The sequence below is a fragment of the Carassius carassius genome, chromosome 7 (assembly GCF_963082965.1).
Source record: "Carassius carassius chromosome 7, fCarCar2.1, whole genome shotgun sequence".
Taxonomy (NCBI): domain Eukaryota; kingdom Metazoa; phylum Chordata; class Actinopteri; order Cypriniformes; family Cyprinidae; genus Carassius; species Carassius carassius.
The window spans coordinates 24,795,185-24,819,963 of NC_081761.1; the positions used below are offsets into that span (position 1 = coordinate 24,795,185).

At 36.7% G+C, this 24,779-nt stretch overlaps 1 protein-coding gene across 1 annotated transcript in view; it reads left to right on the top strand.

Moving 5' to 3' along the window:
• Positions 1–24,779, top strand: part of arhgap10 (Rho GTPase activating protein 10) — a 69,448-nt gene that overhangs the window by 25,581 nt on the left and 19,088 nt on the right. The window contains exons 4-18 of the mRNA XM_059554282.1: positions 4,019–4,090; positions 4,238–4,339; positions 5,676–5,786; positions 7,451–7,555; positions 8,122–8,251; positions 8,337–8,443; positions 8,543–8,637; positions 12,197–12,278; positions 14,590–14,629; positions 14,766–14,834; positions 15,123–15,197; positions 17,981–18,065; positions 18,798–18,856; positions 19,532–19,637; positions 21,869–22,028. Of these exons, the coding sequence (XP_059410265.1) occupies positions 4,019–4,090; positions 4,238–4,339; positions 5,676–5,786; positions 7,451–7,555; positions 8,122–8,251; positions 8,337–8,443; positions 8,543–8,637; positions 12,197–12,278; positions 14,590–14,629; positions 14,766–14,834; positions 15,123–15,197; positions 17,981–18,065; positions 18,798–18,856; positions 19,532–19,637; positions 21,869–22,028 (1,398 nt within the window). The remainder of the gene's footprint in view (positions 1–4,018; positions 4,091–4,237; positions 4,340–5,675; positions 5,787–7,450; positions 7,556–8,121; positions 8,252–8,336; positions 8,444–8,542; positions 8,638–12,196; positions 12,279–14,589; positions 14,630–14,765; positions 14,835–15,122; positions 15,198–17,980; positions 18,066–18,797; positions 18,857–19,531; positions 19,638–21,868; positions 22,029–24,779) is intronic.

A 24,779-nucleotide genomic window follows, 5' to 3' on the forward strand; every position in this document is an offset into this window, starting at 1 on the left:
GTGTGATGGTGTGGGGGTGCTTTGCTGGTGAAACTGTTGGGGTTTTTTTTCAAAATTGAAGGCAAACTGAACCAGCATGGCTACCACAGCATCTTGCAGCGGCATGCTATTCCATCCGGTTTGCGTTTAGTTGGACCATCATTTATTTTTCAACAGGACAATTGACACCTCCAAACACACCTCCAGGCTGTGTAAGGGCTATTTGACCAAGAAGGAGAGTGATGGGGTGCTGCGCCAGATGACCTGGCCTCCACAGTCACTGGACCTGAACCCAATCGACATGGTTTGGGGTGAGCTGGACCGCAGACAGAAGGCAAAAGGGCCAACAAGTGCTAGGCATCTCTGGGAACTCCTTCAAGACTGTTGGAAGACCATTTCAGGTGACTACCTCTTGAAGCTCATCAAGAGAATGCCAAGAGTGTGCAAAGCAGTAATCAAAGCAAAAGGTGGCTACTTTGATGAACCTACAATATGACATATTTTCATTTGTTTCACACTTTTTTGTTATGTATATAATTCCACGTGTTAATTCATAGTTTTGATGCCTTCAGTGTGAATCTACAGTTTTCATAGTCATGAAAATAAAGAAAATTCTTTGAATGTGAAGGTGTGTCCAAACTTTTGGTCTGTACTGTGTGTGTGTGTGTATATAATATATATAGTTAGATATATTTAGATTTTTTTTTTTATCATGGTCATTTGCATGAAAAACAGAAAAACCCAAACACAAAAATCAGCCTTAACACTGAGGTCAACACATATTTTATAAAGTGACATCAGTCGTCTGTTTGTCCCTGCATGCTTCAGCACTGTTTGAGTCACAGGAAGTGAGTTACATTGCCATCAGTTATTTGTGTCCTCTGTCTCAATGACTTCTGTGATTACACAAGAAGGCTGTTTATGTTGAGTCTTGTCACCCTAAATGAGTTGTTCATTAACTGTACTTTCAAACTAGGGGTTGCCAATATGAAAAAAAATATCATCACATTTTTTTGAAATATCACGATTCACGATTTGATCACGATTCTTTGTCATGTTGGTTTTACTGCTTTGCAAGTTGTTTGAGCATTACAGCCAAACTAATTTCCCTATTATAAAGACAATGCCTTTCAAGACAGAAAAAAGAAAAGAAAAAGAAAAGCAGATATTTAGGCCAAAGTGGGCGAAGATAAAAATATTTGTCATTATTTTATCTGTGTTTTTAAAAAATAAGAAAAAAGATACACGTTACACTGTTATACATAAAAATAAAACAAACAGTGCTTTACTTTCAGGTGCAAATGTATTTAGCAGGAGCATTCAAGAAATTGAATGAACAAATATATATATATATAAATTGTGTCATAGTGTTTTAATTGTATGCCATCATTTACTCACTCAAAATTTGTTTTAAACCTGTATGAGTTTCTTTCTTCTGCTGAACATAAATGCTATTTTGAGGAGCGTGGAAAACCAAACAGTTCCATATTTTTCTTTTCCAACTATCTAAGTCAGTGTGGACCACCAACTGTTTGGTTACCCACATTCTTCAAATTCTTCTTTTATATTCAGCACAATAAGTAAATTTATACAGGTTTTGGGTTAACGTGAGTGAGTAAATAATGAGAGAAATTAAATTTTATGGTGAACTGTCCCTGCATGTTTAGTACTGTCCCTTTAACACCTGCACATCTAATATAGGCTACAGGCATGTATCAGTTTTTCGCTCAACTGTTTACTTTAATTTTAGACATAGCCAACTAAGTCTACAGTCATGGCCAAAAGTTTTGGCAGTGACATAAATTTTGTGTTTCGCAAAGTTTGCTGCTCAAGCTGTGTTCATTCACAATCTTTTTAGATTACTGTGCAGAGTGATCAGATACATTTTAAATAATTGCTAAATGCTTCATTGACCATAACAATTTACTTTTCACCAAAAAACTAATTTCACTGTTTTTTGATCCTGACACAAAATGACCAGATAACATTAATTGACTAATCACATCAGCAGGACATGTGAAAGTGTGAATGAATACTAGTCAGATAAAAGCACTATAATAGTTAGATTGTAAGAGCAGACTGATTGCTATAAAAAGAGGGAAGAATAGCTTCCAATCATTGTTTTCTTGTTTTCTTGTCACAAAATTTATGTCACTGCCAAAACTTTTGGCCATTACTGTATATATAAATCTTTTGTGTTTTGACAGTATTTGTGCAAAAGATAACTTAGTTTAGTAATCAGGCGCTGTTTGACAGGCTTTTTAGTGGACGGAAAAAGCGCACGTCAGGCCAGCGCGTGAACAAAACATTTAACCGGAAAGGCAAAGAATGTACTTTTGTGACTGCGAATAAGTGCAGTGTCCTGTGAGAGTAACTCTACCGCGACGTTAACACTGATGTGAATGTATGTATGTACACTAAGTCCCTTAGTCTTTGTTCTACAGCATATTGAGACGGAGGCGCCAGAACTGCAACTGATAGAATGTGCACTGTAGCATTATACTACAATATTTCTTCGAAAGCAGATCGTGGAGACATTTTTATCATCCACAATCAAAAATCATCATATCGCACCCCCCTATTTCAAACCCTCTGGTTGAACATCTAATAGCAACTGATTTAAGTCCTACATATTTCAAAGACTAATAGCCATATTTTCTTTAATTCATTTGCAAATTGCTTTTACAGTGTAAAATGTGTACAAAAAATAAATTTGATTCCTTAAAAAAGGCATTAAAAATCAGTTTTGCCTATTACTGTAACAGATCCTCCCTTCACATGATTTTTTGCATTTTTAATGTATGAGAGGCTTTTCAATCTAATGCAAGGTTAGCCATCTAGGTAGAAAGGGCTCATGTTGCATGTACCGTAGGTCATGTTAGTATTTATTTAGTACGTAACATTAGAGAGCCAAAGGGCCTGCCCATGACTTAAAAGTGCGACAGCTGACAGTTGTTTTGAGCCCAACCCGTTCATAACTCTGCAGCAGGCCAATGATGTTGCGGCTCCTCGGCAGACTGAAGGCATGCGTGGAAGAGGTGGAGCCTACAGGCCCTGACAGAGTAATCACAGAGCAGTGGCAGAGCATTCTGAGTAACAACACTCACACAGTGGCTTTCTTTCTTTTATTACCTCATTTGCAAACATATGTTTTTATATAATAATAAACATTGTGAAAGCCTTCTTGTTAAAATATGGGCTTTAGAAAATGATTACTTTCTTTTGAATTCTCAATGAATGTTGTTTATTGCTGCAGATTTGGAAACATGTTCCTGAACTTCAGGCTTGTTCATTTACGTCAAAAGTAAAATCATTTACTTAGAAAACAACATAATAGAATTGTGCAACACTGCATACATACTATTGTACAAAGCCCCTGCAAGAATTATAACACTTTGCATTTGCTCACAAATTGTTTGCATTTCCCTGAAACTTTTGCAATCTTCCACAGATGTTTTGTGTTAACCCAAGAAAACTGTTGTGGGCAAACACAAAACTGGTGATGGAAATAATATATGATACATGATTTTGTGTGTGTTTGAGTCAAGTGCAGTGGTTTTAGCAGTTGGCTGTTTTGACTCAGACTGCTTTATAATAAATTATTTTGTAAGTTTCTCTGGGTATACAAAACTTTTTTTTGGTCACACCTTATTTTGATAGTCCACTTTAGACATTCTGCTAACTATAAGTAACTTTGCAACTACGTCAATACATTTTCACAAATTTGCAACTACATGTCTACTAACTCTCAGAGTAGACTTAGGATATATATATATATTTTTCTTTTTCTCCTGCATTTCTGTGTTGGTCTATTCATTTCTAGGGAATACTTGTTTCAAAATGTCAGATGGCTAAATTAACCGTTTCGCCTCGGGTGATGGAATGATGACACCTTTATTGGCATTTACAGTTAAAACCCAGAATGTGTTTGTGCAAGTTTTGATTAAAGGAAATCATCCCGTTACTGGTAATGTTCGATAAAAATACATTAAATGATGTACATCAAATATCCTTTATCCAATGGATTTTCTTTTCACAGATGAGAAACATCACAGAGACGCTGATGAAGCCTTTAGAACAGTTTCGGAAAGAGCAGCTCGGCTCAGCAAAGGTAAAAGCATAGCTCTACCCGTCATCTCTCACGTTTAGGATATTGCATTTAACAGATGGAAAACTGTACATTTATTGAAACCAAACTTGCTTCTCGTATTAAAAATAGTATGTTCCTCCATTTCATATGTTCTCATGCTATCTTCAGGCAGAGAGAAAGAGGTACGAGAAGGAAACAGAGAAGTACTACAGCTCACTAGAGAAACTTTTGAACATGTCAGCAAAGAAGAAGGAGCCACAATTACAGGAGGTACTTCACATTTCATTCTTCCCACACACAAGATGGATGTGTAACGCAAACTATTTTCAGAAATGGTTATTTCCTTCTGTTTCTCAGAAAGAAATACATTAAAAATGTTACTTTAAGGTCAATGGTTTGCTGTATTCTTTAGAAAAGTGTTTATTGCGCTCATAGTGAGGGAACTTTTGCTTTTGGTGCAGTGCTTTTTATATGTTTTGAAGTCTGTTGTTATTTATTTCTACCATATTTATAAAGCCTAAATCCCTTCTAACGCTGGGAAAGTGAAAGAGTGCAGTGTATTATCCAGCGTAAAGCTTGATCCAGTGATGTTGGGGGAACATAACCTTTTATGGCATGCCCATCATGCCTATATGTTGTATACACTGAGCATAAAAAGCACTGGAGTCTGTTGATATTTTTATGGTGGGCCATTATGTTACTGCGGACCGTATGACGTGTGTGTTTGGGTCAAGGGCAGTGGTTTTAACATTGGGCTATATTGAGTCAGACTGGTGTGCGTGATTCCTAGAAATGTTGAAGAACACCAGGGACAACTCAGTTATGCACAAATTCATAAGACACTTGAGTTATCATGGGCCATGTTCACATGTCACTAGCCAGATACGTTTAGGGATGAGTGTTTTGTTTTGTTTATGCTGTCTCTCTCCCACCTGTCCTACATATGCAATCAAGAAAAGGCACACTGTTTAATGCATGAGCTTGATGATAACACACAAAACAGTGAATCTGGCAGTTTACAAGAAAATACAATACAAAAAAAAAATCTGATGATTATATCTCCATCAAGTATTGATATATTAGGAACTAGCTAATGTTACAAACACCATTTGGGTTACACTGCTGGCATCCATTTCTCTTGTTTACAAGAAACTGTGGTTATCGGGATGTCAGGTGCATACATTTGAGTTGTTCCTGTCTTCCATATGCACCAGAATGCTTAACACGCACAGAACAACAGCTTTAGGAATTCATTCTCGCATTGAAATGTTTGTGAGATCGTCAAGGAATGTTGCTAAGAGATGTCAGTGTGATGCACTGTATTTAACTGTATTTGCACACCTAATAACTATATTACAATGGTTGGTGTTTAGCACTGTTTAAATTTCAGACAAAGCTTTTCACACTTACATCATCCAAGCTGTTTCTTGGTTTTCAAATATTACATTTTCAGAATAAGGCCGTCTATTTTGTAAAAGCAGGCAACACACGCTCAGGTAAATGCAGGACAGACAGCTTGAATTTTTATGTGATGATTTCTCTCCATTACCTTGGACCTTTTCATCTCAAGTGTTACAGTAGTTTTTTCAAGCTGTCTGTCTTTCAGGCAGACATGTCGGTGGAAGCGATGAGGCAGCACTTTCAGGAGTCATCCCTGGAGTATGTCTGCAAGCTGCAGGAGATACAGGAGAGGAAGAAGTTTGAGTGTGTCGAGCCTGTGAGTGCAGGACCTTTTGTCCAGATTGTCATTCAATTTGACTCATTTCAACATTGTTTGCTGACTTTTTTGCCATTGACAACATCTGGTATGCTGTCACTTACCAAAAAAAAAAAAAAAAAGAAGGAAAACACATTTACTGAAATTCACTTTCAATGCTGCTTCTCCAGAATAAATGTTACAAGTATACATTTCTGTGTATACTGTACATATACACTATTTCACAAGTATTCAAGTTGTTGTGTGTAATTTCTGCACCACTAGCAGCATCAACAGAATAGTAAAAATAAGGGCTATGTTTGGAATTTAATAATAATATCTCTTTGTCATGTTGTAGGCAAATATTATGCAAAACTGATTAAAAAAAATAAGAATTCCTTTAGTTATAAAATGATAACTGGACACTATGTACACACAGATAAGTTAAATTATAATAATATTGTCAACTGTTACCATATATACAGTACCATTTGAAAGTTTGGGATTGGTAAGATCTGTGAAAGTCTTTTATGCTTACCAAGGTTGCATTTATTTGACCAAAACACTGTTAAATATTATCACAATTTAAATTCCTATGACCCTAATATTTTTATCAGGGCAAAGCTGAATTTTTAGCAGCCATTACTCAGGGCTTCAGTATCACATGGTCAACATTTCTTATCGTTATCAATGTTGGAAACAAACGTGATGCTTAGTATTTTTGTGGAAACCATGAAACATTTTTAGGATTATTTGATGAATTTAAATATTAATTTGTATGAAATTAGATTTTTTGGTAGCACGTTACATGTCTTATAACCTTTACATATAATGCATTATAAAAGTAGTTTTTATTGCATCAATAATGCTTTGTAATGCACCCTATAATGCATTGTATGATCGCGTGAATAATTGTAACTGCACACATAATAATACTTATAATATTTGTTGTTCCACCTTAAAAAAAAAAAAGTATAATTCACTAAAATGCATGAAAAACAACCCTACAAATATTACATTGTGTTTACAATTATTTATGAAAAGATATAATGCATAACAGTGTACATTATAAACACCTTTATTATGCAATATACATAAAGGTTTAAGTAAATTGTTACCTAAACTTTTTCAATGTAAAAGTCATTACTGTCACTTTTAATCAGTTTAATGTGTCCTTGTTGAATAAAAATATAAATTTCGTTAAAAAATTTAATTAAACATTAAACCATTGACCCCAAACTTTTGAGCTGTAAGCCTACCTTAAATCAAATTATTAAATGAAGTAGAATATTTAGTGAGAGCTGTAGGTGAGTCATGGTTACATTTGGTTCAGTCACCACATACAAGATCCTTTTATAAATATAGGTGTGTGCAAGACATTTACAAGTAGAGCAAGTATTCTAACTAACTAATTCACTTTGTGCACACACAATTCGATAGATTGCATAAGCAAATTAGTATTCTTTCTATGGAATCTTAAGCAAATATTTACCTGATATTTACATTCACTTTTCCAGTTTATGAACACCTGTGTGACTTTCTAAGTGAAACTGTCTTTTGCTTCGAATTGAATACCGGATAGGGATTTAGACATTACGACTGATTATATAAACTCGAGAATACCCGTCCCAAAGAATATTAATAATTTAGTCATTTCTCTAATTCCCTCTCTTTCTCTCGTACAGATGCTGGCATTCTTTCAGACTGTATTCACTTTCTATCATCAGGGATATGAGTTGGCCAAAGACTTTGACCATTATAAAAAAGCCCTTCAAATCAACATTCAAAATGTAAGTAAAAATGTAATAATATTCTTCACTTTAATACAAAACTTTAGATCTAGTTGTAAATGATTTATTTGTTTCAAATAATTTTTAATGCACATTTCCAACAACTCTCCAAGAGATTCTCCAAGATTTATCAGTCTTCTTCTAGTTTACACTATTAACTTGCAGAGTGACAAGGAAAGAGAGTTACTGAGACAGGATACAGCAGCTTTTTGAGGACCAAGGCTTCCAAGGGAAACTTAAAGGCCTTTGTTTGCATTGACCTTCCATTGTTTAACTTCTAAGTCGGAAGTTTGAGAGCCGACTTCCCTCCCCTGTCCTATTTGATTGGACCACGTCAATATCCCCAATGGTGTTTTGTTTTCAATCAGTTAAAAACCAGTTGTGATGGTCAGGGTCAGAGTTCTGAGGATGTATAACCTTGAAAACATGGGTCTTAGATTAGCTTGATGGGATTTTTAGAATGTACTTGGAAGTTACTCATCTCAGTGGATTCCCAGTTACCAGGCTCTTACAGAATCTGTTGAACATCACTGTTGATTTTGTTATGTTTGTGCCTCTGCTTTCAGACACGGAGTCGTTTCGAGGGCACACGCTCTGAGGTGTACGAGTTATTGAAGAGAATCAAAGAGTCGCCACAGGAATACAGACAGACCAGCCCCATCAGCAGTGAGGGCTATCTTTACGTACAGGAGAAACGTACGCAAAATCAATTTTATGATGTAACGCTGGGATGCCTGTTATCTGCTGGTTGCATTGCTGATAGTTATCGCTGTTTCCACAGGACCTCCTCCTTTCGGATCCAGCTGGGTGAAACGCTATTGCACGCTTGTCAAAGAACAGAAAATTCTACACATGAAGACGTTTGACCAGAGATCAGGCGGGAAGCTTGTAAATCATCCTCGCACTTGACACATTAGTCGTGATAATGGCATGGTTCTTAAATGTGTAGCTGATCTGCTGTTCACAGAATGTTCTGTATCCATTCAGGGTGAGACCGAGTCTGTTACAATCAAGTCTTGTGTCCGCAAAACCACAGACACTCTTGACAGGAGGTTCTGCCTAGACATAGAGATCACAGATCGGTATGTTGGACATGCACCCCCAGCTGTGATGGTAACTGTGAATGAATGTAATGATGCATTTCTGATTCACAAGAAATCAGGTCATTTAATTAAAGAATATTCCTGCACAAAAGGGGAAAAAAAGGCATGACATTTGCCAAGTATGGTAACCCATACTCTGAATTGGTGCTCTGCATTTAATCAATACAACTGAGACTGAACCTGTGACCTTCGGGTTACAAGTCCGACTCTCTAAAACTGAACCCTTCTGTGCTGACAATCCTTTTCCTAACTTGGTATTCCCAACCAGTCACTTAATTATTCCTTTATGATTGTTATTAGATTGTTACTGAAGAATTTAATTTTAGAGGATAATCAAGAAAGGAAAAACACTAGATATGTAAACCCCCTCTGAAACTACTGGGTTTAACATGAGACCAATGTGAGACAAATTAGATTCATTGACGCTGAATCTCATACGTCAGAGAGTAAGGAAAATCTAAATATTTTGGTCTACTGGGATACTCTAAGGACCCTCATTAATCAAAGCCAAAGCTGACCTGGGCAGAGTGTTATGATGAACGTTAATCATGTTCATCTTGAGTCTGCTTAGTGGAATTTTTTCAATGGCACATCAGAATGTTACCAAGTTAGGAGATGAATAAATCTCAATGTTAATATGAATTTGACTTCAAAATCTAATGTATTTCCAACTGAAAATGAGAAAATATAGGCTGGGACATGATTTTAGCTATTTGGGATTGATGAAATAGTTAATAGGCACCCCTTTATTAACTCGTACATCTCAAATCATGTGCCCACAAAACAACTCTGTCTGCTGCAGAGGCATAACCTTAACCCTTGTGGATTGTTCAAATTCACTACCCTTTCGGTATGTTCGGGATGAGAACATCCACTCAATTAAACTGCTGTAAAAATGTATTAGATTCAATTGTGTAATTGTGGCTGGATTTTTTTTTTACTTTTTATAACTTGGGCATGTCAAAGATTAGTAGCAACATTGGCTTTGATGCATTTTTAGTTTTTGTGCAGCATTAGATTTTAATTTTTTCTCCCTAATTTGTTGTTGGTGGCTGTTTTTGCCCCATTGACTTCCATTATAATGACATTTTTTGATTGCAAAGCCATGACACCATATAATCATGCACTCTTGATTGTTTGTGGTTTTCCCTTATGGGAAGAGGTACATTTTTTTATTTTTACAGTTGATCACTAGGTGGGACCATTAACCCTTTAGATAGGCCTGTGCAAAAAAAAGGCTTAGTTTCTGGCTTGTATATGGAGTTATATGGAGTATAACAGCAAATTATAGTGTTTGTGTGTGTGTGAGATTCTTGATTGTTGGTGGTTTTCCCTGTTGAGAAGAGGTAACATTTGTTATTTTTACAGTTGATCACTAGGTGGGACCATTAACTCTTTAGATAGGCATGTGCAAAAAAAAGCTTAGTTTCTGACTTGTATATGAAGCTATATGGAGTTAAACAGCATATTATATTGTGTGTGTATGTGTGTGTGTGAGAAAGAGAGAGAGAGAGAGTGTGTGAGAGAGACCTTTGCGCACTTACCTTGACGTATTTCAGAAAATCAAAATGTACACCTCAGCTCTCAGAACTACATGGAGTAAACAAAAGTGTATTTATGCACCTGCTGCCTTTTAATGGTGGTGAAAGTATTCGGTTGTTAAGTGATGACGTAAGAAGCGCTGTTTCCGGGTCCAGGCCTCAACTCGCTTCACTTGAGAATACGACCTCAGCAGCCGTTTATGAGCACTGTTTATTCATATTGATAATTTAAGCTAAACGCTTTCAAATTTACGATATACACTACAGTCTCCATGCTCACAGCGTCCCAAACACAAATAATTTTTATATATTTTTTTTATATTTATATTTTCATTGTCTGGCTATCTGGGACTTCGGTATGGAGTTAAAGGTTAAGATTATAACTTTTTCGCTAGTATTCTATCACATTGTGAGTTTATATTAGCACCTTTTGTTTTCTCGTTTTAACTGATAGAGCGTTTGGACACGGAAGCGCTGCTACGTGACGTCAGACTTAACAAGCGAATAGACTAAACAAAAGCAAAGTACGTGGATTTAAACACTTGCATGCTATCGTGCTGGTCATTTAATGGTGAGAAGAGCAGCAAGCAACACGAGACAGGGCTTGTCTTGTACCAAAGTTTTAGAAATGATTATGTAGCGTGACCCCTCCAGCGAGCTGCAGCTTATTTGAAGTTGGTATTGCATTTTGGTTCATAATACATTGTTCATAAATTTGATGCAATTTATTTACAGGATTTTAAGGTTTTAAACTGGCTTTACCATCAAGAAAAGACAAGCATTTCACATATAGGCCATCTTTACTTTTCACCATCAAAAGGCAGCAGGTGCATAAACACACTTCTTTTTCTATGTTTACTCCATGTTGTTCTGAGAGCATGAGGTGCATATTTGGATTTTTTTCAGATACTGTACATCAAGGTAAGTGCACAAAGGTCTCTCTCACACCCTCTCGTTCTCTCTCTCTCTCTCTCTCTCTCTCTCTCTCTCTCTCTTACACACACACACACACACACACACACACACTATAATTTGCTATTATACTCCATATAACTCCATATACAAGCCAGAAACTAAGCCTTTTTTTGCACAGGCCTATCTAAAGGGTTAATGGTCCCACCTAGTGATCAACTGTAAAAATAAAATTTTTACCTCTTCCCAAAAGGGAAAACCACAAACAATCAAGAATGCATGATTATATGGTGTCATGGCTTTGCAATCAAAAAAATTCATTATAATGGAAGTCAATGGGGCAAAAACAGCCACCAACAACAAATTAGGGAGGTAAAAATTTAAATATAATGCTGCACAAAAACTAACAATACATCAAAGCCAATCTTGTTACTAATCTTTGACATGCCCAAGACTTTGATAAAAGGTAAAAAAATATCCAGTCCACAATCACTTTTAATATTGAAAATATGTAATTTTGTGTGTTTTTTTTTTTCAAATCAGTGACATCATTTATGAACTTGATAATTAAAGAAATAAAATCTTGGAATTTTTTTAAACATTTGATAGTTTTGATCAGGACTGAGGTTGAATAATAGATTTATGCAAAAAAAATTGAAAAAAATATTTATCTGATACATTTTTACAGCAGTTTAATTTAGTGGATGTTTTCATCCACGAACATACCGAAAGGGTAGTGAATTTGCCCACAGTGTACCGTTGAGTTTTTGAAAAATTTCAAAGCATTTTCTCAAAATATGGGTCAAAATAAGATTTGTCACCAAAAATCATTCCATTAGCTCAAACACAGAGAAAGTTGTGGCCAAAATAAGACTCAACTTTACCCCCTAGTGGAAGAAAACGTCCCCAAAAATGCATAAGGGTTAAAATTATAGAAAAAGATACTTCACTTGTGTCCCATATTGATAAAAACATTATGTAGATGTCCAAACACAAATCATGCACAATAAGACCAGCAATCTACAATAAAAAAGTGAGTGTGTTGAGTTTTATTTTGTTTGTTGTGTGGTTGTTTGTTTTTCTAGACCGATCACTGTACTGACGGTCCAGGCACTCTCAGAAGATGACCACAGATTCTGGATGCATGCGATGGGAGGAAAGGAACTGGTGCGTCAATCCTTCACTTCAGCTTCCAGCAGCTCAATGACAATGATTATCTGCTTCTCAGTTGACAAAACCTGATTAACTTTTGGAACTATAGAGCTTTAGAGCTATACTACTGTTCACAAGTTTGCGGCCAGCACTTAATCAAGTCCTTAAGAGGACATGAATCCTTTTATTCAGCGGGCATTGAAAATAATCAAAAGCATGGGCGTAGCCAGGCTTTGAAAATTAGTGAGGTCCAGGGGGTTTCTATAATAACCTCCTTATTATAGAATCGTGCTACAATAACCCCTATAAATACAATTATATACACGAACACTTGAAAAGTATGGGATTTAAATCCTGCCATGATTCAAAACTGAAAATAAAGTTCTGAAAGGTTGAAACTAAGTGTTCGAAAACTCAAAATCTTACAAAAAAAATTTTTGCAAGATCGAAAAATAAGATTTGCAAGCTTGCAAAATGTAAAAAAAATAAAAATAGCTCTGCAAACATTACGTGTTTTTGAGATTTCCTTCTTCAGAACTGCGACATTTTTTTTACGATGTTGCGCAAAGAATTTTTCAGAGTTTCAAATTTGTCAGTGTTCTCCCACTGTATTAGTTTGTTTTCCAGGTTTGAAACCTTGTAAATGGTGATCTGAAAACTGGTGTGCGAATGTGTGAAAAAAAGTTTTGAAACTCTGAAAAAAGAGTTTTGCAGGCTTGCAAAGTGTAAATGGTGTTGTGAAATCATTTTTTCAGAGTTTCGAATTTGTCACTGTTCTCCCAGTGTAAATAGTGATCTGAAAACTGGTGTGCGAATAGGTGAAAAACAGTTTTGAAACTCTGAAAACTGAGGTTTGAAGGGGCGAAACTTATTACATTACATTACATTTGCACTCCTATTGCAGACAATTTTTTCAGAGTCGAGTTTACAACACCCACTTTGCGGAGATACGCACACACAGTTGTGAGCTTGCGACTCACGTGATTTGTGGCAGCGTTGTCACGCAGCTCTGCTCTGAAACTCTGAAACTCAGACTGAGCGAAAATGAAGCTTCGCAACCTCGCAACTAAAAAAAAAGCCTGGAGGGAGGGCCTTCTGCTCTTGGCCAATGCTTTGCTGTCTGCTGACGTACAGTCCAATCACAAGTCGTATTTACTGGAAAGGTGGGATTGACCGACTGCTCCGCCAATGACAAAAGCGCACAGGATACGCAAAATAAACGGTCCTAAAATGTGAGTTTTAGGTGAGTTTACCACTGATAGTCCGGCGGTGCATCAGTATACACACTCACCTCACTCAGCAAATGACTCACTTTCCTCAACTCAGTTTCTTTTTCGGGGGGCGGGGGGTTGGTCCTGTAGCTAATTTCACATAATGATTACAAATTACAAAATCATAATTTTTAAAAAGGTTTTATTGAAAAATTTGCCTTAGATCACTATTTATTCAAACCTGGAAAACAAACTAATACAGTGGGAGAACACTGACATATTTGAAACTCTGAAAATTTTTTTGTGCAACATCGTAAAATAAATGTTGCAGTTTTGAAGAAGGAAATCTCAAAAACTACAATGTTTGCAGAGATATTTTTATTTTTTTACATTTTGCAAGCTTGCAAATCTTATTTTTCGATCCAGCGACAAGTCGGTAACCTTATTTTAGAACTGGACCGCACTCCATCATAGACGGGACCGCCTTGTGGCCAGAAATCTGTGCATCCTCTGTTTGCATATCATGTGCGCTTTTGTCATTGGCGGAGCAGTCGGTCAATCCCACCTTTCCAGTAAATACGAATGGTGATTGGACTGTGACTGTGATTAGTCTGGCAAATTTTATTTTCGAACATGACAATTTTACCGAGGTCCGGTGACCTCATAGCTGGCTATGGCCATGATCAAAAGCGACAGTAAAAATTTTACGTAGTTTCACAAAACGTTGATTTCAAATCAAATCCATTCTTTTGAACTTTTTATTTGTCAAAAATTTAAACTACTATTATTGTTGTAATTATTATGATTAGTGAGAACCAAAGCAGCTTGTCAGAATTATTTCTGAAGAATCATGTGACCGTGAATACTGGAGTAATGGCTGCTGAAAATTCAACTTTGCCTTGACAGGGTTATATTACACTTTCAAATTGTAATACTATTTCACAATATCTTTTTGATGAGTGAAAACCTTTTGAACAGTAGTGTTTACTTCAAAGTGTTTTAATCTATGGTGTCTTGTTTGAGAAATAAATTCTGTTTTGTTTGGTGCAGTGTGTTTTATGCTGGTCTGGTTTGTGTTTTCTGATGTTTATCTCTCACACACCTCTCACACACAGATGCAGTATCTCAACCGGACACATTCACGAGAAAGAGGAAGTGAGTGAACTCAAATGAATATCAGCGCTTCAAGTTTACCTTCAGTTGTAGTGTCTTTTCACAAAAATGTTATTACTTGTATGTTTGTATTTATTGCTGGTACATAAATTGTGATGATATTTGTGTCTTTCCGTAGTTGATGCCCAGTTGGATGACGTGGGAATAAGCTTCGTGAAAAATTCAATAAATGCCATTGAAACAAGAGGTACCTATCCATGTTTTAATATACAAAATAAAGAAATAAAAAAGTGTTTCATGCAGGATTTAAATTGTCAGAAAAAGGAAAAAAAAGTGAACCATCTGCTCAAATTAGTTCACATAGTGAACCTTTTGAACACTAGATGGCAGAATGATCTAGCAGTTCTTCCTCAGCCCACACCAACAACCTGTTGTGCTTTGTTCAGGATAGTACATGAGAAGCTTAGTGTGCTCGTGTTTAGTTACCCAGATCAGCTGGCATGTGAATGTTTTGGTGATGTTTTTATTTTCACAGGTATTAATGATCAAGGTCTGTACAGAGTTGTCGGGGTCAGTTCAAAAGTACAGAAGCTTCTCAGTTTAATGATTGGTAAGTTCAGCCTTATTTGATTGCTCTAATTGTTCCTCAGATTTAGGTGATTTACTTTGAAGCCCTATAATTGTATCTAGAGCCGGTGTCCTGTGAGTCTCATTGGCATTCAGACATTCGTCTTGTCTGGTGTTTGTCTGGACGTCCCTTTGTCCTGACCTTTAGGTGACACCTGACTCCATTACTGCAGGCAGGCAATCAGATTTCAGTCTCTCTCCGTCTCTCTCACTTTTCCTTGATCCTACTTCGCCTCTCCCTGAAACACACTTATCCCCATCTCATGCTCTATTGTTATCTTGTCCCATACTCTGCTTTCTTTTATTTCTTTCGCTCTTGATTTTGCTCGCTCTCCTGCAGTCATAGCATGAGCTGGTATCTCTCTGCTCTGAAGGCTAAACGCTGTGTCGAGTCGGCCGGCTGCCTGAGCCCCTGCTGCTACATAAACTCAGCCACTCCAGAGTCTAATAGCCATTAACACTCTATACGGATCCACCGTCCTCATCTGAGAACAGCCTGAGCCCTTGTAGTTGGCTCATGAACTTAAAACCTGCCAAATATCCAGAGCACAACCAACTATTCATCTCATTTTCAAATTCTGAGCACTCATTCACAGGCTCTGCAGTTGTTGGACTATATCCAGGCATTCTCTTTATTTAAAGTCCATACAGTTGTTATGTAAAGAACTGTAAGATCAGATCAGAGTGGAATGACCAGACAAAATTCCATACGTTCATTTCCAGATAAGTCAGATATAATCATAGTGCTAAATTAAAAGCTGTGTTTGTTTTCTTGACAGACTTTTTCTCACCAAAGTGACTCAGGAGGATGAGCATGCATTATGTTGTATTGAGATGTCAGTAGAATGCAAATTGAGTGTTAAGATGAAACCACTAAATGCTAATAAGATGTCTTTATTGGAGCTGTGATGTGCTCACAGATTGAGGACTCAGGTAGTTGGCTTGTCACTTTAATTTAGCAATAAGTCGTGAGAGGCTGAGATTGCTGGCATTTATCATTTATTAACAACATTTTCAGAACATGATCAGACTTATAATAATTTCTAATTTGAACAAAATAATCACACAGAGCCATTATATAATACATGTCACATTCCATTTTGCTTTTATTCAGAGTGGTCTAACCAGTCTATATTTATGCTAATGTACCTTTAGACAGATGAAGTTAAGTAAAAAAGTATTAGTTTAGCCTCAGAAACTTGCCAGAAAATGCTTATTTATTATTATTATTATTAACACATTTAACAGCTCATAGTAATGATGGACATTATGGAAAAATAAATATTTTTTTTTTACCCCCTATTCATAAAAGAAAGTGTCCAAAAAAATATTATTACTTTAATAAGAAAAATCGTTACTTGTGCATCAAATCAGCATATTGGATTGATTTCTGAAGTCTAATGTCTGATGAAAATTCAGCTTTGCCATCACATGAATAAATGACATTTTTAAAATATATTCACTTAGGTAGTATTTCGCTGCATTGCTGTCTTTACTGTATTTTTGATCAAATAAAGGCAGACTTCTGCGAAACTTCTTTCAAAAACATTTCAAAAGATGTAAAGATTCCAACCTTTTTAACAGTCGTGTGTGTCCATGTGTTTTCCCAGCTGTCTGAGGGTAATAAACATCAGTGTTTTAAAAGAAAGCAGAACAGTGAATGATTAAATGTTAGTTTCTTTGGCAAAAAGAAATACAAATCTGTTATGTCGTCAACATTGGACTCTTATAATATGTAAACACACTTCAGTTTCTGGTGTAGTATTAAATAGTGGTGTCCCATCGTCATTACCGGTATGTTTGTCAGAGAGTTTAAAACAGGTCAGCACAGGCTGAATTCAGCAGCGTGGCTGAATACCATTGGACTTCAGGTTTTAGACAGGGTATATGTTCATGCACAAAACGGTTCAGACTGCCTTTGTTTTTCATTTTGACTTTGTATTGACATAAATAGCTGAACTTTTGTACATTTGTGACCTTAGACTTTTCTGATTGTCTACTGCGTTCTATAAAAACTCACTCAGACATTACCATGGTTACAGTTAGCCAGACAGAGAGGTGATTATCAGTGCTTCAGTTGAATTCCTCAAAAGTGTCAAAGCCCGGGGTTACAAACTCAAAGCAGATTGTTTTACGCACTGTATATGTGCGATTGTGTGTACTCTTTATCCACAAGGAACATATTTACAGATCCAGATTTACATGAGCAGTGGTACAACAACATGATGTCTGCCCTTCATATCATCCACTCCCTGGCCTCAGACCTTTTTACCCATCTTGCTTTCTTTATGTCTTTCTCATTGATCTTGGATCTATACTGATCGAGACCTAATCAGGTCCCTAATAAGGCAACATTATAAGTATCTTTACCATGAGTGTGTCATTTATTTCTTCACCCTTCAAATACATTTTGTGCTTTTATTGATTGTAGCATTTATCTGTTGTCCCAGACCATTTAAAAGTTTGGGTTCAGTGAGATTACAAGCTGATGTATTCAAATAGAAACCAGTTCACTTAAATTTTAACAGTGTTTTACAATATTACTGTTTTTACTGTATTTTGATTAAACAAATGGAGCCTTGTTGAGCATAAGAGATGTATTTGAAAAGAGAAACAAAAAACAATTACTAATATTAATGCAAAAAAAAAACCTGTAACCAACATACAACTGGCATTATTTATACCGCAATAATTTTTACTGTAGTTTTTTATTTATTTTTTCAAGATCATTTGAACTTAAGTTTTTTATTGTTTTGTGATCGGTAGATGAGAAGAGCTGTGAAATAGATTTAGCAACCAGTGAGGACTGGGATGTCAAAACCATCACCAGTGCTTTAAAACTCTACCTGAGGTGAGTTGAAACTTTCTGCATTCTGTTTCTGCTTGCAGGTAATAAACAGCATAGTGTGTGTGTGTGTGTGTGTGTGTGTGTGTGTGTGTGTGTGTGTGTGTGTGTGTGTGTGTGTGTGTCTGTGTGTGTGTAAACGGTCCTTGCACTAAATGTACTGATTGTAACAGGTTAACAGGTGTATGCCCCTTCATCCTTAACCCATTTGCTTGTTTCAAAAGAAACTTTGGTGTAAAGTTAAATTCATGTGGGAACCCTCAAAAACAATGTGTGGGCGTCTTCACTTATAAATTGAATTGAATCTCAAATAATAGTATCAAGGATGAATGAGTCAGATTCACAGGGGGACACTCTTTTCAGTGACAAAATATAATTATATGCCGTTTTACTCAACAGTTATTTAATACTGAATTCAATTAATTTCAGTAATTGATGTGTCACAATAGAATAGCACAAAGCAGCAGCAGTGTGTGTGCGTGTGTGTTTTGAGCTTGTACTCCTCTACAAGTATGAATGATATTGTGCTGCGCTGGGCTCATTTTGGGCTAACAGTGCTGGGACATGTGCCAAAAACTGAGCGCAAGTACCTTCAGATGAACTTGGTTATCACAGTGTATGTGTGTGTTTGTGTGCTCATCTAATTTCTTGCAGTGATCAGCCACATTAATCATAGTGTTGTGTATATAATAATGCCCAATAAAGCTGATAAATCTCTCCCTCTCTCTCTCTCTCAAGGAGTCTTCCAGAGCCACTAATGACATACGAGCTGTATAAAGAGTTCATCGTCCCTGCAAGTAAGGTCTTTGTCCTTGCTTAGACTATAATCAAGCTATACCCAATCAATGACTTGACAAATGCCATAAACTTTGAATATGTGCATGTCAGTGAGAGAAGTGCTTATGATTTGTGAAAGTCTAAAGTGGGGTTTAATGCTTGCTGAATGTATCACTGAATTAAATTTCAGTGAAGGACTTTCAAATTATAAAACTGACATCAGCAGAGATGTGTTAGAGGAGGTTGGCGTAGGTCTGAGAGGTGCTATAAGTCAATAATGGCAAGTCTATTAATGCTACATGTACAAAGGCCGAAGATTTACTAATTAGTTATTTTGCTTTGATGAGGGCCATGTGTACAGAAATATATTATATTCAAGTTTATACTTCATTATTATATTTAATTAATTTAATAATATTTATTTAAAAAAGTAACATTTTAATAGTAAAAACATAAAATCGATAAGAAATGGAAGTATGGGAATTATATTATATATTATTATTATTAATAAAATTAGTTTAAAATAAATGTCTTTTAAATGTACAATTTATTTATATTTGTCTGTAAATCTAACTGTATTTAAGCATAAACATCTACATTAAGCTTGAATAGGTAATAATATTGCATATTTCATGTCTTCTTTTTGTAAATGTATTTTTGGATTTTTTTATTTTCTATTTTTTTTGTCTACACAGAGAGCGCTACTCCAGAATCTAGAGTTCAGGCCATTCACTGCCTGGTTCATAAACTGCCAGAGAGGAACAGATTAGTGCTCAGTCTGGTTACCAAGCATCTTGCCAAGTGAGTGGAAACTGGTTTTTCTCTATCTTTCTATCTGTATACACAATATTTTGTGTGTACATTCTCTGGTTTCTTTCTCCAACCTTTTTACCTCTCTCGGCCGTCAGCCACTATTCTCCATCATTATTCACAACTTTCTCCCTCATTCCACTCTTACCCTCAGTACACAAACACACACCTTCCTACAGGCAGCACCCTTAGAAACGTCTGTAGGCTACCAGACAGCACTCTGGAGAGAAGAGAGAAAGCTCCACGTGGACTCTCATACCCTCCATGCTGTTTACTAGATTCAAACTTTTATTCAAGAGAAAACAAGCCCTGCCCCGCGCCTCTCCATCAAGCAACTGCCCACTTAGAGAAGAGAGTTATGCAACAGTTTTCTGTAAGAGATTAGATTGGGTTAGAGATTTCTAAATAATGTTAGCTATCATTACAAGGCTTTACCTCAGGCTTCACATTTTTATATAATGTGAATGTAAGCAAATTGAAGATAAGCGCATAATCTCCCTAACCTCCGGCAATCAGTGACTGGGCAGACGCGTCTCCTCAAAATATAGAGTGGGATTTGCTGGCAGCCAAGGATGTGCAATTGAAAATTAAATTCAGGTTATCTGCCACTAAATTCCTCTTCCATCCACTCCAGCCCTCGCAAAATGCTTTAGGAGTTGGCACAGTTGCAGACCCATCATGATGGAGATGGAGAGGGAAAAGCCTAATGTTGCCATGTTTTCTGAATTGGAATTAGAGAGGTGATTAATTGTTATCTGTGTGTGGTGTGCTCTCTTTAAAAGTGCTAATCTGACTTTTTGAGACCTGGAGTTTGTTTGTGGTGTTCTGAAATGGGGACAAAAGTGTTCAGAACAAAAAAAAAATGTTTTTAAGTTACATAATAGCAAACTCTCTCAAACGAGCATCACCTGTTTCTCAAAATAGGTATTATAAGCCATTTGCAGAGGAAGAATTGCATTTGATTATGAATTATTGTGACACTGTTAGGTTTATAGTACAGTTCAAAAGTTTGAGGTCGGAAAGATTTTGTAATGTTTTTGAGAGATGTCTTTTGGGTTCACCAAGGCTACATTATTTGACCAAAAATGAAGTCTAAAAAACAGTTATATTATGAAATGTTAAAACAATTTGATATAATAATTTTCTATTGTTATACATTTAAAATGAAATTTATTTTTGTGAGGCAAAGCCTGTTTTTTTTCTTGTTTTTTTTTTTTTTTCAGCAGCCATCAATCCAGTCTTCAGTGTCACATGATTCTTCTAACAAGAAATCATTATAATACACTGATTTGCTGCGAAAGAAACATTTCTTATCAGTGATGAAAACATTTGTGCTGCTTCATATTTTTGTGGAAACTGTGATGCATTCTTTTCAGTATCCTTTGATTAGCAGGAAATTTCAAAAGAACAGCATTTGTTATTTAATAAATGTCTTATACATGTCTCTTTTAATCAATGTATTGTGTTCTCGCTGAATAAAAGTATCCATTTCTTAAAAATAAAAAAACTATTATAATCAAAATGTGTTGTTGTTTGAGCTGAATGTAATTCATCCAGTATATGCCTACATGAACTAAACTAAAGGGAGAAAAGTGCAGCAGGTTCCATGTCCAATGATCCAAAAATCTAGACTGTTTTCATAATGACCTACAAATGAATAATTTTTATTATCTTTTTATTTATTTATTTGTCCAAAAGACGGTAAAGTTACTATATTTGATATTTTACAAATTGACCTGCATGGACAGTATTACAAGTAATGAAGTCTGACTAAAAATTCTCCATCTGTGAGGCTGAAAAAAAAATCTGAGTCATTCAGCATGCAGGTTTTAATTTTCACCCCTGTGATCTTTTAATTACTAAATGAAAACTTCAAAATATCTTGTTTTCAAGTTTTTGACATGCTGCCAACCCTCTTCTTCTTAAAGAAAGTCATTTATGTAATGGGGTTCTCCACCTCTTTTTTTTCTCTCTATAATTAACAAGCAGAGTAAATTCAGCAGAGATATATTGCAGTGAGACTGAGGACTTTATCTCTGAAGAAACTTTGTAGTGGAAGGCTACAGTAACTGCATCTAGTTTCACAAACAAATGCAAATACAATGCAATAAAACGTTCTTGCTGACATTCACCAAAATACATAAAGTGCAGTAATGTCGATCTTTTTTTTTTTCAATCCTTTTAAGTAATTCAATTGTAACTTCCTTTTTTTCTGTGTGTAGTGTTGCTGCCAACAGCAAACAAAACCTGATGACAGTGGCGAACCTGGGCGTAGTGTTTGGCCCCACGCTTATGAGACCACAGGAAGAAACAGTGGCAGCCATTATGGACCTTAAGTTCCAGAACATTGTGGTGGAGATTCTCATAGAACAGCATGAAAAGGTGAGATCTCTCAGACAGAGTGGCCACATCTCAAAACCTAGCCAGCTGCCAAAAATGTTGTCCAGGTTGGCAGTTCACGAGGTTTAAAGACACCACTAGCACCTCAGGAGTATCACATTATAGAGAGCAGATAATGAGTGAAATCTGTTTATTTGATTTTGAATTTTTCTACAAGTTCTTGCCATGTTGAAGCTTGTGTACTTCTCCCTGCAGCCAGGAGGAGGAGCCATGTCTGTTTTGACTGTCCTCTACTCAGTTAGCTGTTCTTTCTGGTGGCTCAAATATAGTTGGACCGCCATACTCATTTGGCTAAAATACAGGTTAAAATGCTGATTTAATCAGCTTTAGATGACAGTAATCTGGTTAATCCTAAAATGGGGTTCATTCCGGGGGACAAAGGGAGAAAGAGTGAGATTATTTCATAATCTCTAAATTATTTAGCCTACATTTGAAACCGGCTGATGAATCGCTTTCATACTATGCACAATGTTGTGCCCAACGATCATATTTCAGTTCGGTAATTAAAAATAAACTCTGGCATCCATTAATCATTTTGGCTGATTTGATATTTACTATTTGATATTCTCTTTTGAAAAATAACCTTGGGCTTTAGGAAAAGTGTTTACGAAATAGAAACTTTTAGAAAATAATAATAAAAATGATTGTTATTATTATTAAATTAAAAACTGAGATTTCAAAATGAACAACTGTGCAATCTGATGCAGTACTTATCATACACAGTATTACAAAGCAAATAAGCAAAATGTCAATTTTCACAGCATAAGTGCTCACTACAGTATGTGTACTTAGTATATGTAATTATAATATATTACAATATATTTTGTCGATGAAAAGCACATCTGAAGCAGTATCCAAAATTACGTAGATGAGCAGATTGTTTAATATACAACATTCCTAGACATAATGATATTGCGTATGATCTTGATGTTGTTCTTATGTAAGTTGAAATAAGTGAGTGAAGTGTTGAGATTCAGGAGAAGGAATGACTCTGCAGAGCAGCAGACTGATTCGCTCCTCTCCAGACTGCTGATACCCCCAGATGCACTCAACAGACAGTGTTTTGCATTCAGGTCCATCTGTGGAAAGAGATAGAGAGAGAGAGAGAAGTTGGAAAAGTTGCGAGACAAAGAAGAAACGAGGGGGGGAAAGTGTGTAGACCGGGGGCAAAGAGAGAGAGAGGGGTGAGAGGGTAACAAGAAAGAAACAGGGCTGGATGGAGAAAGTTTGAGAGAGAGGAATGGGCAAAGACTGAGATGGAAAAAGAGAGAGAGTGAGCAGGCTTTGCTTTCGTCTGCAGAATTTCACAGCAGTATCAGATTTCTATCCCTTCTACCAGCTCTCTCATTCCTTTGTTCATCCCTGTCGAGACTCCCACACTTCTGTTAACCTCCAGCACTCACACCGGCCGTCAAATATAAACACTGTGTGACTATAATGAAACCGAAGCTATTATAAAAACATGTTTCCTGTGTTGTCACTGAATGGCTGCCACTCATTCAGATGCATGTCAGTTTGAGTGTCTCTCAATGAACTGGGCAACATGCCTGGGGGTCTCTTATTTAGGCTTAACTCTCATGAGAGCTCTATTTGTAGACACCACCCCCTCTCAAATCAGTTGTAGATTTTATTAGCATTCACTCATCAGAACTGGTGTACTCTCCTTTTTCCATGGAACACAAAAGGAGACGTTTTGAAGAACTTTCACACTGGGGAAGTCGTGGCCTAATGGTTTGAGAGTCGGACTCCCAATCGAAAGGTTGTGAGTTCGAGTCCCGGGCCGGCAGGAATTGTGGGTGGGGGGAGTGCATGTACAGTTCTCTCTCCACCTTCAATACCACGACTTAGGTGCCCTTGAGCAAGGCATCGAACCCCCAACTGCTCCCCGGGCGCCGCAGCATAAACTGCTCCGGGTGTGTGCTCACAGTGTGTGTGTGTGTGTTCACTGCTCTGTGTGTGTGCATTTCGGATGGGTTAAATGCAGAGCACAAATTCTGAGTATGGGTCACCATACTTGGCTGAATGTCACTTCACTTTCACTTTCACACTGCTCTCTTTCATACAGTGCAAGTGAACGGGGATCAGAGTTTATTAAGTCCCAGACACCAAAATAACTGTCTATAAAGCTGTCTACTATTGCCTTGGAGCACCTAGGCAAAAAAAAAGTTGTGCTTGAACACACCAAAAAAAGGCCAGGACACACCAAGCCGACTTCAAAGAACTAGCGTTGACGAAAGTCGACGGTGTTGTCGCCTCGCGTTGGCAGTGTCGGACCAAAAAGCTGCGCTGGAACACACCACACAGACTACAGCCGACGGCAAACTAATGTGTTCTGCGCATGCTTGAGAGGAACGAGCTGTTCATATCAGCAGCTATTAAGTATATATTCGTCACTGAAAAGGAGAAACCGAAACGAAGATATACAAGATAAATGCAAATATACGAAATGTAAACAAAGCAGCGATTGCTTACCATTTTGAATATCAGTAACGTTAATAACTTTAATAAATCATGTTGTTATGAAAACATTTGCATATTAGAATGATTGGGAAAAATCACGTAACATTTAAACAGTCTGTACCGCCTTCATTCACATGCTTGTTTTGATAAATTTTGCTTTAGTTCTCTGCACTGACTCATTCGCTAAACTGAACATCCAATCAGAGCTCTCACTCACGCCGACATGTTGAATCGTGCAAACTGTCGCCGATGTGAGCCCGACAAGAGCCGACG